Below are 16360 nucleotides of genomic sequence, written 5' to 3'. Positions count from 1 at the left end.
TCTCTTCTGCCCCCTGGCTCTCGAATTTCTGGCATGTTGTTGGTGTCTTCCACAGTGAAGACTGATACAAAGTACTTATTCAGTTCATCCACCATTTCTTTGGTCCCCATTACTACCTCCCCAGTGTCATTTTCCAGTGGTTCGATATCCACTCTTGCCTCTCTTTTACTCTTTATATATCTGAAAAAACTTTCGGTATCCTCTTTTATATTATTGGCTAGCTTATCTTCCTATTTCATCTTTTCACCCCTTATTGCTTTTTTAGTTGCCTTCTGTTGGTTTTTAAAATCTTCCCAATCTTCCAGCGTTCCACTAATTTTTGCAATATTGTATCTCGTAGGCTTTCTACAAATTCCTTCTCTTGGGATCCAGTACCAACCTGATTTTCCCAATCTACCTGAATATTGAAATCTTCCTTGACCACCGTAACATTGCCCTTTTTACATGTCTTTTCTATCTCCTGTTGTAATTTGTGCCCCACATCCTGGCTACTATTCAGAGGCCTGTATATAATTCCCATCAGGAATTAAAACCATGCAGTAAAACATGGAAAAGGCTGCAACTACTCAACAGATCAGGCGGTATCCATATAGAAAGAAACAGAGTTAACATTTCAGCTTGATGACTTTCCATCATAACATTTTTTAACCAGAAGAACCTGCTGAGTACTTCCAGCAAAGTTTTTGCTTCAGATTTCAAGCATAAGCAATATTCTGCTTCTGTATAATATTGTGAAGGTTATGGAGGTCAGGAAGTTATATTGCAGCTTTATAAATCTCTGGCTTGGCTGCATCTGGAGTATTGCCCCATTATAAGAAGGATGTGGAGGCTTTGGAGAGGATGCAGAAGAGGTTTACCAGGATGTTGCCTGGATTAGAGGGCATGTGCTAAAAGGAGAGGTTGGACAAACTAGGGTTATTTTCCTTGGAACAGCGAAGGCTGAGGGGAGACCTGATAGAAGTTCATAAGATGATGAGAGGCATAGATAGACAGCTGGTATCCTTTTCCCAGGGTCAAAATGTCTAATACTGGAGGGCACACATTTAAGGTGGGTGGGGGCTGGAGTTCAAAGGAGATGTGCAGGACAAGTTTTTTTTACACAAAGTAGTGTGTGCCTGGAATGCATTGCCAGGGGTGGTGGTGGAGGCAGATACAAAAGAGGTGCTTAAGAGGCTCTTTGCTAGGCACATGAATCTAAAGAGAATGGAGAGATATGGACCATGTGCAGGCAGAAGGGATTAGTTTAATTAGGTGTCATTAGTTTAATTAGTTTAGAACAACATTGTGGGCCAAGGGGCCTGTTCCTGTGTTGTACTGATGTTCTATGAGATGAAGCTGAGGACATTAAAATCATTGTGCAGATCATGGAGCAAAACATAAATGAGAATGCAGGTTGTTGTGTGAACGGGACACAGCCTGAACATTTCTGGGTGAATTTGAACTTCTTGGGAGGTGAATAAGTAGAACTTTGAAGAAATTCTTGAGAGGCAACATTTGTATAATTGATACTTTCAAAAAGGGAATGGATGAGATAAGAGAGGGAAAGTCTTCACTGCCTCTGGTACGCAGGAAAGTCACTGAGAAAGTTCTTATTTGCTTGTTTTTCTGTGAATACTCCAAAATTGATTCTTCAGTGAAATTTGGGATTAATGCTTTGGCATCCCAGATCTTATTAAAAATGCATTGCTGGCAGAATACATTGGTACACTGAAATCCCAGTTTCCCTCTGAAACTATTGGATTTATGTAATATACTTTAATATGTATGTGACAGAAGGCGCCCTTTTTCTAGATCCATGTTCTTAAACAAATGTAATTTTCATCTAAGTGGGCTAATGTACACCGAAAGATAGTCCAGTGAGTTTTTATTCTACAAATATTCACTGATGATAATTTATATATTTTAATTTATATATTGTTTTGATCTTGAGCTTATTTACTATTTCTGACATTCGAATAGGTAATCAATGATAGAAATAAAATGTTCCAAAATACTGACAGGTAATTGATGTATGTATAAGAAAACAGCATAACTGAAAAATAATTTTTTAAAATATTTTTAAAGAAAAAGACATCTCATAATTTAAACATTTACAGCAATTCAGGAAAGGAATAGGAGAAGTAATTTGGAGTTTTGAGCTAAAATAGATACAGGGCTTACAATTTTTGAGTTAAGAACTGTGTGTGTCAATCCCCATATAGGATCAGGCAACTTCTAGTCATTCAGGGAAATAACCTAAAAACCTTATGTTTAAATTGGCCTGTATCTTCCAGTCCATCAGAAGGGACCTGGAAGAGAGCTACCTGCAATGACCAAGCCATCAATGATCAACCTTTATAAGACACTGGTTTGGCCTCAACTGGAGTATTTTGTCCAGTTCTGGGCCCCACACTTCAGGAAGGATGTAAAGTTTTGAAGAGGTGCAGAAAAGACTTACCTGAACGATTCCAGAGAAATGTTACTTTAGTATTGTAGGTGATCTGGAGAACCTGAGTTTGTACTGTTTGAAACAGAGATTGTGAGAAGATGTGGTAGAGGTATTTAAAATCATGAAAGGTATAATGAAATCATGATGGGAACCAGAACACCAGGTCAGAATGTGGAAGGATTGAGAGGAAGGTAGATGTCATGACCAGTAAGTCTATAAGGAAGGACAGGCAGGAGCAAGGTAATAGACACGATGGGACGGACAGGTTGAAGTATGTTTATTTCAGTGCTATGAGAATTAATGCTAAGGGTGATGAAATTAGAACATGGATCAGTACATGGAACTATGATGTTGTGGCCATTATAGAGATTTGGTTGAGACAGGGACGGGACTGGATGTTTAATGTTCCAGGGTTTTAATGTTTTAGAAAAGATAGAGAGGGGGGTAAACGTGCAGGGGGGATGGAGTTGCACTATTAATCAGGATAATATCACAGTTGCACTCAGAAAGGAAACAATCAATGGCTCATCCACTAAGTCCATATGGGTAAAACTCAAAAATAAGAAAGGTGCAATCACAGTGATGGGGTTATACTACAGACCCCCCAGTAGCCACCGGGACATTGAGGAACAGATATACAGGCAGATTAGGGAAAGGTGTAAAAAAGGGTTGTTGTCATGGGTGACTTAAACTTCCCCAATACAGGCAGGACCTCCTTAGTGCAAGAGGTTTAAATGGGGCAGAATGTGTTAGGTGCACCCAGGAGGGTTTCTTAAATCAGTATGTAGATAAGCTAACGAGAGGAGAGGGTCATACTGGATCTGGTGTTTGAAATGAGCCTGGCCAGGTGACTGACTTTTCAGTGGGAGAACATTTAGGAAACAGTGATCATAACTCCTTAAGTTTTAAGATAGCTATAAATAAGGATAAGTACAGACCTTGCGAGAGAGTATTAAATTGGAGCAGGGCAAATTACAAGTGTATTAGGCAGGAACTAGCAAGAGTTAATTGGGAGCAGCTGTTTTTGGGCGAGTCCACATCTGACATGTGGAGGGTGTTTAAAGACCAACTGCACAGAGTACAGGGCAGGTATGTTCCAGTGAGAAGGAATGACAAGGATGGCAAGGTAAAGAAACTTGCATAACGAGAGAGGTGGTGAATTTAGTCAAGAAGAAAAAGGAAGTGTATGTAAGGTTTAGGAAGCTAAGATCAAACAGAGCCCTTGAGGATTATAAAGAAGCTAGAAGAGAACTCAGGAAGGGTATTAGGAGAGCCAGGAGGGGCCATGAAAAGTCTTTGGCAAGTAGGATTAAAGAGAATCCCAAGGCATTCTATACATAGAATGCTACAGCACAGTACAGGCAATTCAGCCCACAATGTTGTGCCGACATTTTATCCTGCTCTAGTATCTATCTAACCCTTCCCTCCTAAATGTTAACCCTTCCCTCCCATTTCTCTATCATTCATGTGGCTATCTAAGAGTCTCTTAGATGTCCCTAATGTATCTGCTCCCACACCCTCTGCTGGCAGTGCGTTCCATGCACCCACCACTCTCTATGTAAAAACCTTACCTCTGACATTCCCCTTATACCTTCCTCCAATCACCTTAAAATTATGTCCCCTCCCATTAGCCATTTTCACCGTGAAAAAGTCTCTGACTGTCCATTCAATCTATGCCTCTTATCATCTTGTACACCTCTTTCAAGTCACCTCTTGTCCTCCTTCTCTCCAAAGAGAAAAGCCCTAGCTCACTCAACCTATCCTCATAGGCAGCATCCTGGTAAATCTCCTCTGCACCCTCTCTAAAGCTTCCACATTCTTCCGATAATGAGGCGACCAGAACTGAACACAATACTCCAAGTGTGACCTAACTAGAGTTCGAAAGAGCTGCAACATTATCTCGCAGCTCTTGAACTCAATACCCCGACTAATGAAGGCCAACACACCATATGCCTTCTTAACAACCCTATTGACCTGCGTGGCAACCTTGAGGGATCTATGGATGTGGACCCCAAGATCCCTCTGTTCCTCCACACTGCTAGGAGTCCTGCCACTAACCTTGTATTCTGCCTTCAAATTCGATCTTCCGAAGCATATCACTTCACACTTATCTGGGTTGAACTCCATCTGCCACTTATCAGCCCAGCTCTGCATCCTATAAATGTCCTGTTGTAATCTACAGCAACCTTCTACACTATCGACAACACCACCAACCTTCATGTCATCAGCAAACTTACTAACCCACCCTTCCACATACATCAAGAGCAAGAGGATAACTAGGGAGAAGGTAGGATAAAGGAGGGAACATATGCTTGGAGGTGGAGGATGTGGGCAAGGTCCTAAGTGAGTACTTTACGTCGGTATTTACCAAGGAGAAGGACGTGGAGGATAGTGAGATCAGTGTGGAGAGTGCTAATATACTAGGGCATTTGACATAAAGAAAAAGGTAGTCTTGGGTCTCTTAAAGAGCATTCAGGTGGATACATCCCCATGGCTTGATGGGTTATACCCCAAGTTATTGAGGGAGGCAAGAGGTGAGCTTGCTGGGGCCTTGACTATGATCTTTATTTCCTCTCGAGCCACAGGCAAGGTCTCAGAGGACTGGCAAGTAGCTAATGTTATTCCATTGTTCAAGGAGGGAAATAGGTATAATTCTGGAAACTATAGACCGGTGAGTTTCACATCAGTGGTAGGGAAGCTACTGGAGAGGATTCTTAGGGAAAGAATTTACAGGCATTTGTAAAACCATGGCCTAATTAGGGACAGTCAGCGTGGCTTTGTGCGGGGCGTCATGCCTTCCTAACTTGATTGAGTTTTTCGAGGAGGTGATGGAAGTGATTGATGAAGGTAGAGCTGTGTATGTTGTCTACATGGATTTGACAAGGTCCCTCATGGTAGGCTCATCCAGAAGATTAAGATGCATGGGATCTACAGGGACTTAGCCATTTGGATTCAGAATTGGCTTGTCAATAGAAGACTGAGGGTAGTGGTCGATGGGACTTATTCTGGCTGGAGGTCCTTGATTAGTAGTGTTCCGCAGCAATCCGTACTGGGACCTCTGCTATTTATGTATAAATGAACTGGATGGAAATATGGATGGATGGGTTAGTAAGTTCATAGCTGATACAAAGATTGGTGGTGTTGTGGATAATGTAGAAGATTGCCAAACGATACAGCAGGATATAGGTCAGTTGCAGATGTGGGTGGGGAAATGGCAGATGGAGCTTAATTGGGCCACTGTGAGGTGTTGCACTTGGGGAGATCACTGTTAATGATAAGGCTCTTAACTGTGTTGATGTACAGAGGGAACTTGGGGTCCAAGTCCATACCCTAAAAGTGGCTGCAAACGTTGATAGGGTGGTAAAGTTTTCTGGCATGCTTGTCTTTATTAGTCAAGGCACTTAGTTCAAGAGTAGGGAAGTTACGTTGCAGCTTTATAGAATTCTGATTAGGCCGCATCTGGAGTATTGCTTTCAATTCTGGTCGCTCCATTATAAGAAGAATGAGGAGTCTTTGGAGAGCATGCAGATGAGGTTTACCAGGATGCTGGCATGAATTAGAGGGTGTGTCTTATAAGGAGAGGTTGGACAAACTTGGGTTGTTTTCTCTGGAGCGGCGAAGGCTGAGGGGAGACTTGATAGAAGTTTATAAGATTATGAGAGGCATAGATAGAGTAGATGGCTGGTATCTTTTTCCTAGGGTTGAAATGTCCGATTCTAGAGGACATTGATCTAAGGTGGGAGGGGGTAAGTTCAAAGGAGATGTGCAGGGCAATAACATTTTACAATGCAAAGAACATTGGATTTGCATTAAATGTACCAGATGAAAATCCCAAGTAGAACATCTTTTTAACAATTAAATGTTTCCCTCAAGGGAACCTAGCAAGACAGAATTAATTTTTCCATTGAATGTCAACTTTTAATTATTCATTGTTTCTTAAATCCAATATGGAAGAATAAATCTGTGTTTCCTTTCCCTCATAACAATCATAACCACTTTATTCAAATATTATAAGATTTTACTTTAGTGCTAATGTATTATTGTTTATGCAGTCAAAACAGTTGAATAATTTAAATTTAAATTCAATGGTATTATCAAAATTAATAATTTTGTTGCATGTTTCATTTTAGGGTATCCCAGGAATGCCAGGACGTATGGGGCCAATGGGTCACAAGGTTTGTATATAACTTTGACGTACTCTTCTCGCTTTTAATTACTTTAAACTGATTTTATCACAAGTAGCAATGCTGCATTGGAGTCATCTGAGTGGTTTATTACACTCAGTATTTTAGAATGGTATGAAGTTCAGCTAAAAATCAACAGGTTTGAGAGAGATGAGCACAGACAGAGATAACCTCTCTTGTATAAAGGAGCTACAGCTATACAACTGTAAGGGAAAGAAAATATCCTTCTGTTTTGCACCCACTGGCTTCTCTCATTTTGGAAAAAACAGTGATGAGTAGCAAGGGGACAGAGTGTCTTTATGGAAGGCAGGGGGTGTGGGGGAGAGAAATCTCAGAATATATTAACAAAATTGGTTCAGAAATATTCATGCCAACCAAGCTAGCTGAGTCTTAAGGTACAGAGCTGCCAGCAGTAGATTAGAGAATCATCATGAAGGATAAGCCTATTTTATTTCCTCCTCATCAATCCACCTGTTGTAATGACAGTGTTGGCAAGAATGCCCACCATACAATCACTGTGGAGATGATATGCTGCGTTTAGTGTGAAGGTAATACTTCTGCACACTGAAAACAGCTTCCTACATCATGTTTAGCACTTACATCGTACTGACTGGGATATTTACAGGACTGATTTATGTGTGCTACAGAGTACTCATGAGGCTGAGAGACCAGCAACTACAATCTATGCTCATGACATAGCCCTTATTCTACTATGCCATCTTGCCAGGAAACCAATCCTGGTTCAATGAGGAATGTGGAAATCGATGTCAGGTGCAGCATTTGGCATACCTCAAAATGACCCCTCCATTTATTAAAGCTGGAGTTCAGGATTACATGCTTGCAAAATAGGGGAGTGGCTTTCTATTACCAGCAAGCCAAGCATGTAAGTGCAAGAAACAAAGCTGATGTTTTCAGAGAGATCATTATGCAGAGTGGTGGCCCAGCATGGTTTTCCTCTGAGGGCCTACCGTCTCAATGCTGGTCTTCAGCCAATTCACTTCCCTGCATATTATATCAAGTAACAACTGCATTCAACCATTCACTTTGTCTCCCGACAACATCCCAGGTGTAATGCTGAAGGCTTGTGTCACAGAACTAGCTGTGCGTCTAGCCAGACTGTTCCAGAAGAATTGTCACACCTATACCTAACAGTGTGAAAAATTGCCTATATCTGTCATGTATTCAAAAGCAAGAAAAACGAATTCAACTGATTATCACTCATTAGTCTACTCTATACCTTAAGCAAAGTAATGGAAAGGGTGATCAAAAGTGTTATCAAGCCAAAAATATTCACCAATAACATACTCACTGATGCTTACTTATGATTTTGTCAGGATTTTGGCTCCAGATCTAATTATTGACAGTCTCAAATATGGACAATAGGACTAAATTCCAGAGGTGAGATGAGAGTGTCTGTCCTCGATGTCAAGGCAGCATTTAATGGAGTAGCCTCAAGGATTCTTAGTAAAATTAAAGTTAATGGGCTGGCTCATACCTAGTAGGCTGGTTCATACCTAGCATGAAAAAGATGTTTGTGGTTGATGATGGTTAAACATCATAGGGCCAGGGCATTGCCACAATGAATTTTTAGGGTAGTATTCTAGTTCAGACATCTTCAGCTGCTCATCAGTGACCTGACTTCCATGATAAGTGAAGGTGTCCACTGATGATTGCACAATATTCAATTTCATTTGCAAGTTTTCAAATGACAAAATAGTCCATGTCCCATACAGCAAGACCTGTTTAATTTTAGGTATGGAGTGACAGATGGCAAATAGCAGTTGCACCTAGGACATACATTGAGGAACTCCTTCAATGATATCCTAAGGGTATGGTGATTGACCTACAACAAACTAGCATCATTTGAATGTAGTATGACTTCAGGACTTTTCCCCTTGATTCCCATTAACTCTAATGCTAAAACTCCTTTTTACCACAGACAATCATTTGCTGCCTTAATATCAAGGGCAGGCCACTCTTACCTCACCTTTAGAATTCAACTCTTATGCAGTGGTAAACCAAACAGAGCATCAGCAAGCGGGTTATTAATAAGTGTGCCTCAATAACACTTTTGATGATCTCTTTCATCACTTTATTGGTGGTTAAAAATAGGCTGATGGGCATTAATTAGCCAGATTGGATTTGATCTACTTTTGAATGGAAAGGACATACCTGAGCAACATTACACTGTGTCAAGTAAATGTTTGTATTTTGGCTTTGTAAGAATAGCTTGCTTGGAGACATGGCTAGTCAATGGCAATTTGTCAGGTATCAAGCCCTTTTCTATATCTAGTGCTCCCAGCCATTTCTTGGCATTATGTGGAGTGAATCAAAATGGCCGAGAAGTGGTTTCTGTAATAGTGAGATCCTAAGGAAGAGATCAAGATGGATCAACAATGTGGCATCTCTGGTTAAACAATAATGGGTCAATTTAACTCCAGAAAGTGTATGGCAAGATCACACAATATGGGAGGTAATAAAAACTAATCTATTTTAAGTAATGTTGGTTGAAAGATAATTTTTTACAGATCCTGAGGAAATCAGCTTTCTCTTTTTTGAATAATACTATGACTTTTATCAGGAGCAATATTGAGCCTAGAGACAGGGAAAAATCGACAACATTTCAGAAGGGAAACAGATACCTATGGTGCAGCAATAGCTATAATTTTAGTTGAACATAATTAAAAATAAAATATTTTCCAAAAACAGTTTTTCTATCATTTATTACAGGGAGAAGATGGACTTCCTGGCAAAAAAGGAGATAGTGGGCCTCCTGGAGCAATGGTAAACTATCTTATAGTAACTTAAGTAACGTAAATTCTAATTAGATAAATACCAAAACAGACCCCATAATGACTCATGATTATTCATAGAAACTTGATTTTTTTTGTGCAATCTAACTTAGAAAATTATTCTTTTATTCATAGTAAGGTGAATCTTCCCAGCTATGCTCAGCATTTCCAAAGAAAACTGAGAATAAGAAATGGGGTTAATGTAAGATTAGTGTTAATGGGTGGCTGATGGTCAGTGGGCTGAAGGGCCTGTTTCCGTGCTATATCACTGTATGACTCTTGGTGTTCAGACTTGAACTCATCAAAATCATAGAGACTGCATCCTGTATTCCATTGCAAAACTTCGCAATGAATGCACCAGCAGAGCTTGACTGTACTGGGATTTCCAAGTATTACACTTATTTTACTTTAGTTTTAGTTTTTAATCATTTTTAATGAACATAAATGAATTCTGTTAAAGCTGTTGGGCTAGACCTAAGGATTATACTATCTGAGGCCATCCAGCTCCCAGGTGCAGAGGATCAGCAAATTTAGATCTGCAAATCTAGCACTGGTGAGTACATCCAGGCGCAGTTGGTGCAAATGCAGGAAAATCCAGTTCCATTCATACATCTGTGTTATGTCACTATGTTAAGCTATGATTTTTTTCCATACAAAAACTACTTTCCTTCAAGAAATTTACTGAGGAGGATGTAGACAAGCTGCATTTGTTTAAGGAAAATTTGGAAGCACAACAGAAAGTTGTTGAGGATCAGTTCATTTGGCCCCCGAACCAGAAAATTTAAGTCTGTGTGGGCAGAATCAACAGGCAGTGAGTTCAGGCAATGGGCCAGGTCCAGGCTGATCCAACCACTAATATCTGCACCAGCATTGTTCCAGGGTTAGTGCTCAAGGAAGAAATAGTTAGAAGTAGTTAGTGAGTCAAAAGGACTTTCACTAAGTGGCTTAGTGAGTATTCAAGAGAATAAGAACTTAGAAGTGGATGAGAGGTAGTGCATTATTCCTTTATGAAGGTGGAGAACTGATCACCCTCAGCTGACGAGTTGAGGAATATATATTCTGAAAGAACCATAATTCAGGAGCCTTGAACTACTGCATAGATAGTTTCCAGAGATGCCATTATGCTATTGTACAAGTGAGATGTGCTCACTACCCACATTTCCAACATAAAGTATGAAGTCTCCAAAAACTTCTAGAACACTCTTTAGAAAGTACAAGTTTAGGAGATTTCTGCAACATCATGATACCAGTTACACATTCTAAAGAGATTAATAGCTTCCATAGGGACACCTAACACTATTTCAATGTATGGCTTAAAGTTCAGCCAAAAAACACATTGGCACAATCCAGCTGCATCTATTCAATCTGTAATGGTGCTGAGCAGTAACATCTCCGAACATACTTGAAGCAATAGTTGGCTGCAAAATGCTTATATGGATGTTACTATTTCTCTGTAGAATAGCATTGAACTTCTTTTTTAATGGTTCCCTCCAGCTCCAGATTTAAGGGAGCTTCAGACCTGTATGCAGCTACCTAAGCTACTTCAACTAATTATCTGAAGATGTCTCAGACAAAATTATTCCTGATACAAGGTTCATCTCAAGCTATTGTGGTTCCAGGATATCTAGCGCAGCTACCTCTGTTGATCTAACTCAAGGAGCATCTTGTGGATGAAAGTCAAAGGATAGGATGGCCGATCTAATATCCTGTTATGTTTTTTCACTGAAGCTGGAAGTTCCAGCAAAGATTCTAGAGGCTCACACTAGATGTATTGCAGAGATCAACTGAAGTTATTGAGGCGTCTGGAAATTCTTTTTACAAAGAAATGCAGCAGAGAAACAAATTTTTCAGTCTAACTGGTCTGTGGTGTATTTACACTCGCATGCACCCACACGTCATCTCAAACTGGCCAGACATGCTTCTTTTCCATTGTCTTCTATGTATCTCTCTATCTTTACCTCTAGCTTGTGTCTATTTTTTTGCAGAAGCCTGATAAATGATTTGATATTGTGAGGGTTTAGTCTCATAAATTGTCACGTGAAGAAAGCATTATGCCAGATTTAATGATACCCAGCAATGACATGCAGGCACTGTTAAATAGCACTATCTTCTATCCTTGATCATTGCTTTTAAACAAACGCAAAGGCAAAATTGCCTTAGGTGTCCTGTTTGCACCTGACATTACCTCTGTATTTGCTTCCAGGTATATTAGAGGTTCTTAGATCAGTGCTTATGTTTTTCAAAACAGTGTGGCACAGATTTTGGTATTGGTTATTATTTGTCACTTGTACCAAGGTACAATGAAAAACATCTTGCATACCATTCGTACAGATCAATTCACTACACAGTGCATTGAGGTAGTATAGGGTAAAAACAATAACAGAATACAGAGTAAAGTGGCACAGCTACAGAGGAAGTGCAATGCAGGTAGACAATGAGGTACAAGGTCATAACAAGGTAGATTGTGAGGTCAAGAGTCCATCTTATTGTATAAGGGAACCATTCAATAGTCTTATCACGGTGGGATAGAAGCTGTCCTTGAGCCTGGTGGTATGTGCCCTCAGGCTCCTGTATCTTCTGCCTGATGGGAGAGCGGAGAAGAGAGAATATCCCAAGTGGGTGGAGTCTTTGATTATGTTGGCTGCTTCACAAAGCCAGCGAGAGGTATAGACAGAGCCCATGGAGGGGAGGCTGGTTTCCATGATGTGCTGGGCTGTGTCCACAACTTTCTGCAGTTTCCTGTGGTCCTGGACAGAGCAGTTGCCATACCAGGCCATGATGCATCAATAAAAGTTGGTGAGTGTCAAAGGGGACAATGCCAAATTTCATTAGCCTCCTGAGGAAGTAGAGGCACTGGTGAGCTTTCTTGGCCATGGCATCTACATGGTTGGACCAGGACAGGTTATTGATGATGTTCACTCCTAGGAACTTGAAGCTCTCAACCTCAGCACCAGTGATGTGGACAAGTGCATGTACACCACCCCCTTTCCTGAAGTCAATGAGCAGCTCTTTTGTTTTGCTGGCATTGAGGGGAAGATTGTTGTCATTGCACCATGTCACTAAGTTCTCTATCTCCTTCCTGTACTCCAACTTATCGTTATTTGAGATACTACAGTGGTATCACCTGCAAACTTGTAGATGAAGCTAGAACAGAATCTGGCCACATAGTCTTGAGTGTATAGGGAGTAGAGTAGAGGGTTGAGGATGCAGCCTTGTGGGGCACCCGTGATGATAATAATCGTGCTGGAGGTGTTGCTGTCTATCCTCACTGATTGCGGTCTGTTGGTCAGAAAGTCAGGGATCCAGTAGCAGAGGGAGGTGTTGAGTCCCAGGTCTCGGAGTTTGGTGATGAGTTTGCTTGGAATTACAGTGTTGAAGGCGGAGCTGTAGGCAATAAATAATAGCCTAACGTAGGTGTCTTTACTGTGCAGATGTTCCAGAGATGAATGTAGGGGCAGGGAGATGGCACTGGCCGTAGACCTGTTTCGACGGTAGGCGAATTGCAATGGGTTAAGGTTTTCTGGGAGGCTGGAGTTTATGCGTGCCAGCCTATCGAAGCACTTCATGATGGTGGATGTCAGAGCCTCCGGTCGGTAGTCATTAAGGCATGTTACCTTGTTTTTCTTGGGTACCGGGATGATAGTGGTCTTCTTAAAACAGGTGGAAACCTTAGATTGAAGCAGGGAGAGGTTAAATATGTCTGCAAATACCCCCACCAGCTAATCAGTACAATATCTGAGCACATGGCCAGGGACACCATTTGGGCCAGGCGTTTTCCTCTGGTTCGCTCTCCAGAAAACTGATCTTACACTCTCACCGGTGACCACGGGTTCAGTTGCACTGGATACTGTCAGGGTGGGTGGTGACAAACCAATCCCCTTCTGTTCAAAACATGTATAGAATGCGTTAAGCTCATCAGGAAGGGGCGTGCTATTGTTGACTATGCTGCCCGACTTTGTTTTGTAGCCCATGATAGCATGTAAACCCTGTCACACAGACGTCTGGTCTGGGACTCTACTTTGAACTAGTATTGTCTCTTGGCATCTCTGATAGCTTTACGGAGGTTGTATCTCAATTTCTTGTAAAGGTCAGGGTCACCTGAATGGAATGCAGCAGTTCTGGACTTCAATAGGAGTGAATCTCCAGTTCATCCATGGTTTCCAGTTTGGGACCACCCATATTGTCCTCTTTGGTACACAGTCTTCAACACACTTGCTGATAAAGTCTGTGATGGTGGTGACATACTCATCGAGGCTGTCAGCTGATTCTTTGAACATGGACCAGTCCACTGACTCAAAGCAGTCGTGTAGAAGCTCATCTATTTCCTCAGACCAGCGCTGCATGACTTTTTGTACTGGATCTCCCATTTCAGGTTTCTGTTTGTATGCAGGGAGAAGGAGCACAGCCTGGTGGTCTGATTTACCAAAGTGAGGGCGAGGGGTGGCTCGGAAGACATCTTTGATGGTTGTACAGCAATGGTCAAGGGTGTTAGAGCCCCTGGTTGGACTGGAGATGTGCTGGTGGTACTTTGATAACACACTCTTGAGGTTGGTCTGGTTGAAGTCACCTGCAATAACGAAGAGAGCCTCAGGGTATCCTGTTTCAAGGCTGTTGACCACAGAGTATAGTTCATTGAGTGCAAGCTTCATGTCCATCTGGGTTGGGATGTAGACTGCCATCAGGATAGCTGAAGTGCACTTTCGTGGCAGGTAGTATGGTCGACACTTCACTGTTAGATATTCCAGGCTGGGTAAGCAGGAACTCATCAGAACCATCATGTCCGAGCACCACGAGTTGTTGATTAAGAAGCAGACGCCTCCGCCTCTAACTTTGTCCAAGGACACTGTACGGCCCATTCGGTGGATTGAAAACCCCCCAGGTTGTATGGCACAGTCAGGTGAAACAGGTGTCAGCCATGTTTCGGTGAGACATAGCACACAGCAGTCCCTCAGTTCTCTTTGGTAGGTCAGTCTTGCCCTTAGTTCATCAACTTTGTTCTCAATGGCCTGGATGTCAGCTAGTTAGTATGGGCATAATGCTGTGCCCATGGAAGTAAAGTTACCATAACATAAATGTTTCTCCTTTGGGCATGATACTAATGTTCATTGTGACTGTCATTCTTTGCCAACAAATCATCAATGCATGATAAAGCACCTTGAATGTAATGAAACACCAAAAATCATGTTAAAAGCAGTAGATTTGATTCTCTCTTCCATTACAGGATTGCATAGCTCATGCTTCTCCGTCAACCCTGCATGCTGCATTAAAATCTAAATCATTATGCACTTGAGGTCTCTGCTCATTTAAGTGTTATGCTATGCTGACACATTATAAAATCACAAAATATTAATCTGCTCTTGTCCTTTCTCTACACAACTGTGTTTTTCTTCTCATTATGTAGTAAGCTTTTTCACATTACTTTTTTACAATGAAATGGAAAATAATTTGAGGACCATAAATGAAATACAAAATTCCATTAATATCAGTCTTGTCACTCAACTTTAGTTTTAGACTAGTTGCTTTTGAGTGGAAATTACAGTTCAATTTATCCTATATATCGTATATCTGTATGTCTCATTGTGGTGTAAGTAGAGACTGTTAGAACACTTAAGCTCTGTTACTTTGTATTTGGTTTTAATAATTTGTTATGAATAATGTACAAATAGCTAATGCTTAAATGAGCAAAATAAAGTAATTGATATGTTCACGCTTAAGGATTTCAGTGAATGCTCGGATATATGATGTATTAAGGGGATTTATTGAATAATAGTACGTATCAGGATGTGATTCCTTATTTGTTAAGATAGAATTGCTATACATGCAAATATTAGAATTGAATGTTTGATCAAAGTAACTGGATTAGTGCTATTCTTAAATTGCAGTCAAATGATTTTTTATATAAACCCAGCAAGTATTCCATAAGGATCTTTGCACAGCATAAATACAACTCCATAAATTTAACAACTTTTTGTTACATCAATAATGAAAGTTTTTTTTTCCACTAGGGTGAAATGGGGCTGCCAGGTATATCTGGTTCACGAGGATTACCAGGGTCCAAGGTATTGTATATAAAGAAACTTGCAATCCAAAAGATGAAGTATTTACGTATTAGTGAATTAATCGGAAGCTATACATGATACGTTAATGGCGTCTGGATTAGTGCTTAGTTTTATGCTGGACTTTATAGAACATAGAACAATACAGCACAGAACAGGCCCTTCTGCCTACAATGTTGTGCTGACATAGCTAATCCCTCTTACCTACAGAATGCCCATATCCCTCCATTTTCCTCTCATTCATGTGCCCATCCAAGCCCCTCTTAGAAGCCCCCAATGAATTTGCCTCCACCACCCTATCAGGCAACGCATTCCAGGCATCTACCAATCTCTGAGTTAAAAATTTAACCCTCAAATCTCTTCTGAACTTACCCCCCTCTCATCTTAAATGCATGCCCTCTGGTATTGGGTCGCTCAATAATGGGAAAAAGATATTGCTTGTCCACCCTGTCTTTGCCCCTCATAATTTTATACACTTCCAACAGATCACCCCTCAGCCTCCTCCGCTCCAGAGAAAAGAGCCCGTTTGTCCAGCCTCTCCTGATCTCCTTATCTGTTTCCTTTCTATTTTCATCCATAATCTAATGAACTTTGAAGTGGATATAATGCAGAAGAACAAATTTTGTCAGTAAACATTTTACATTTATAAGGAGCTACTGATAAAAAAGAATGTTTCTTAAGGATTTTTAAAAATCAGTGTTTTAAGTATCTTAGTTTTTGTCTTTGGATTAGAAAATAGGCTATTGTTAAATTGTCTGACGTAAAATGTACCCATCCCAGGTTGGCATTCAACTACATGTCTTTTGTCTTCAGTACAAGAAGAAGTGGGAAAAATAGTGGGATTTTAACAAATGAAATATTAATATTTTTGTGTGTGTGCAGAACTTTTATATCTGTTAG

General features: G+C 40.7%; 1 protein-coding gene across 1 annotated transcript in view; it reads left to right on the top strand.

The window, feature by feature from the left end:
• LOC127575156 (collagen alpha-1(XXI) chain-like) overlaps positions 1-16360 on the top strand; it is a 126054-nt gene that overhangs the window by 62284 nt on the left and 47410 nt on the right. The window contains exons 10-12 of the mRNA XM_052024849.1: positions 6559-6603; positions 9343-9396; positions 15410-15463. Coding sequence (XP_051880809.1) covers positions 6559-6603; positions 9343-9396; positions 15410-15463 — 153 coding nt within the window. The remainder of the gene's footprint in view (positions 1-6558; positions 6604-9342; positions 9397-15409; positions 15464-16360) is intronic.

Source organism: Pristis pectinata, chromosome 10 (assembly GCF_009764475.1).
Source record: "Pristis pectinata isolate sPriPec2 chromosome 10, sPriPec2.1.pri, whole genome shotgun sequence".
Classification (NCBI taxonomy): Eukaryota; Metazoa; Chordata; class Chondrichthyes; order Rhinopristiformes; family Pristidae; genus Pristis; species Pristis pectinata.
This window is presented reverse-complemented; position numbering and strand designations above follow the sequence as displayed.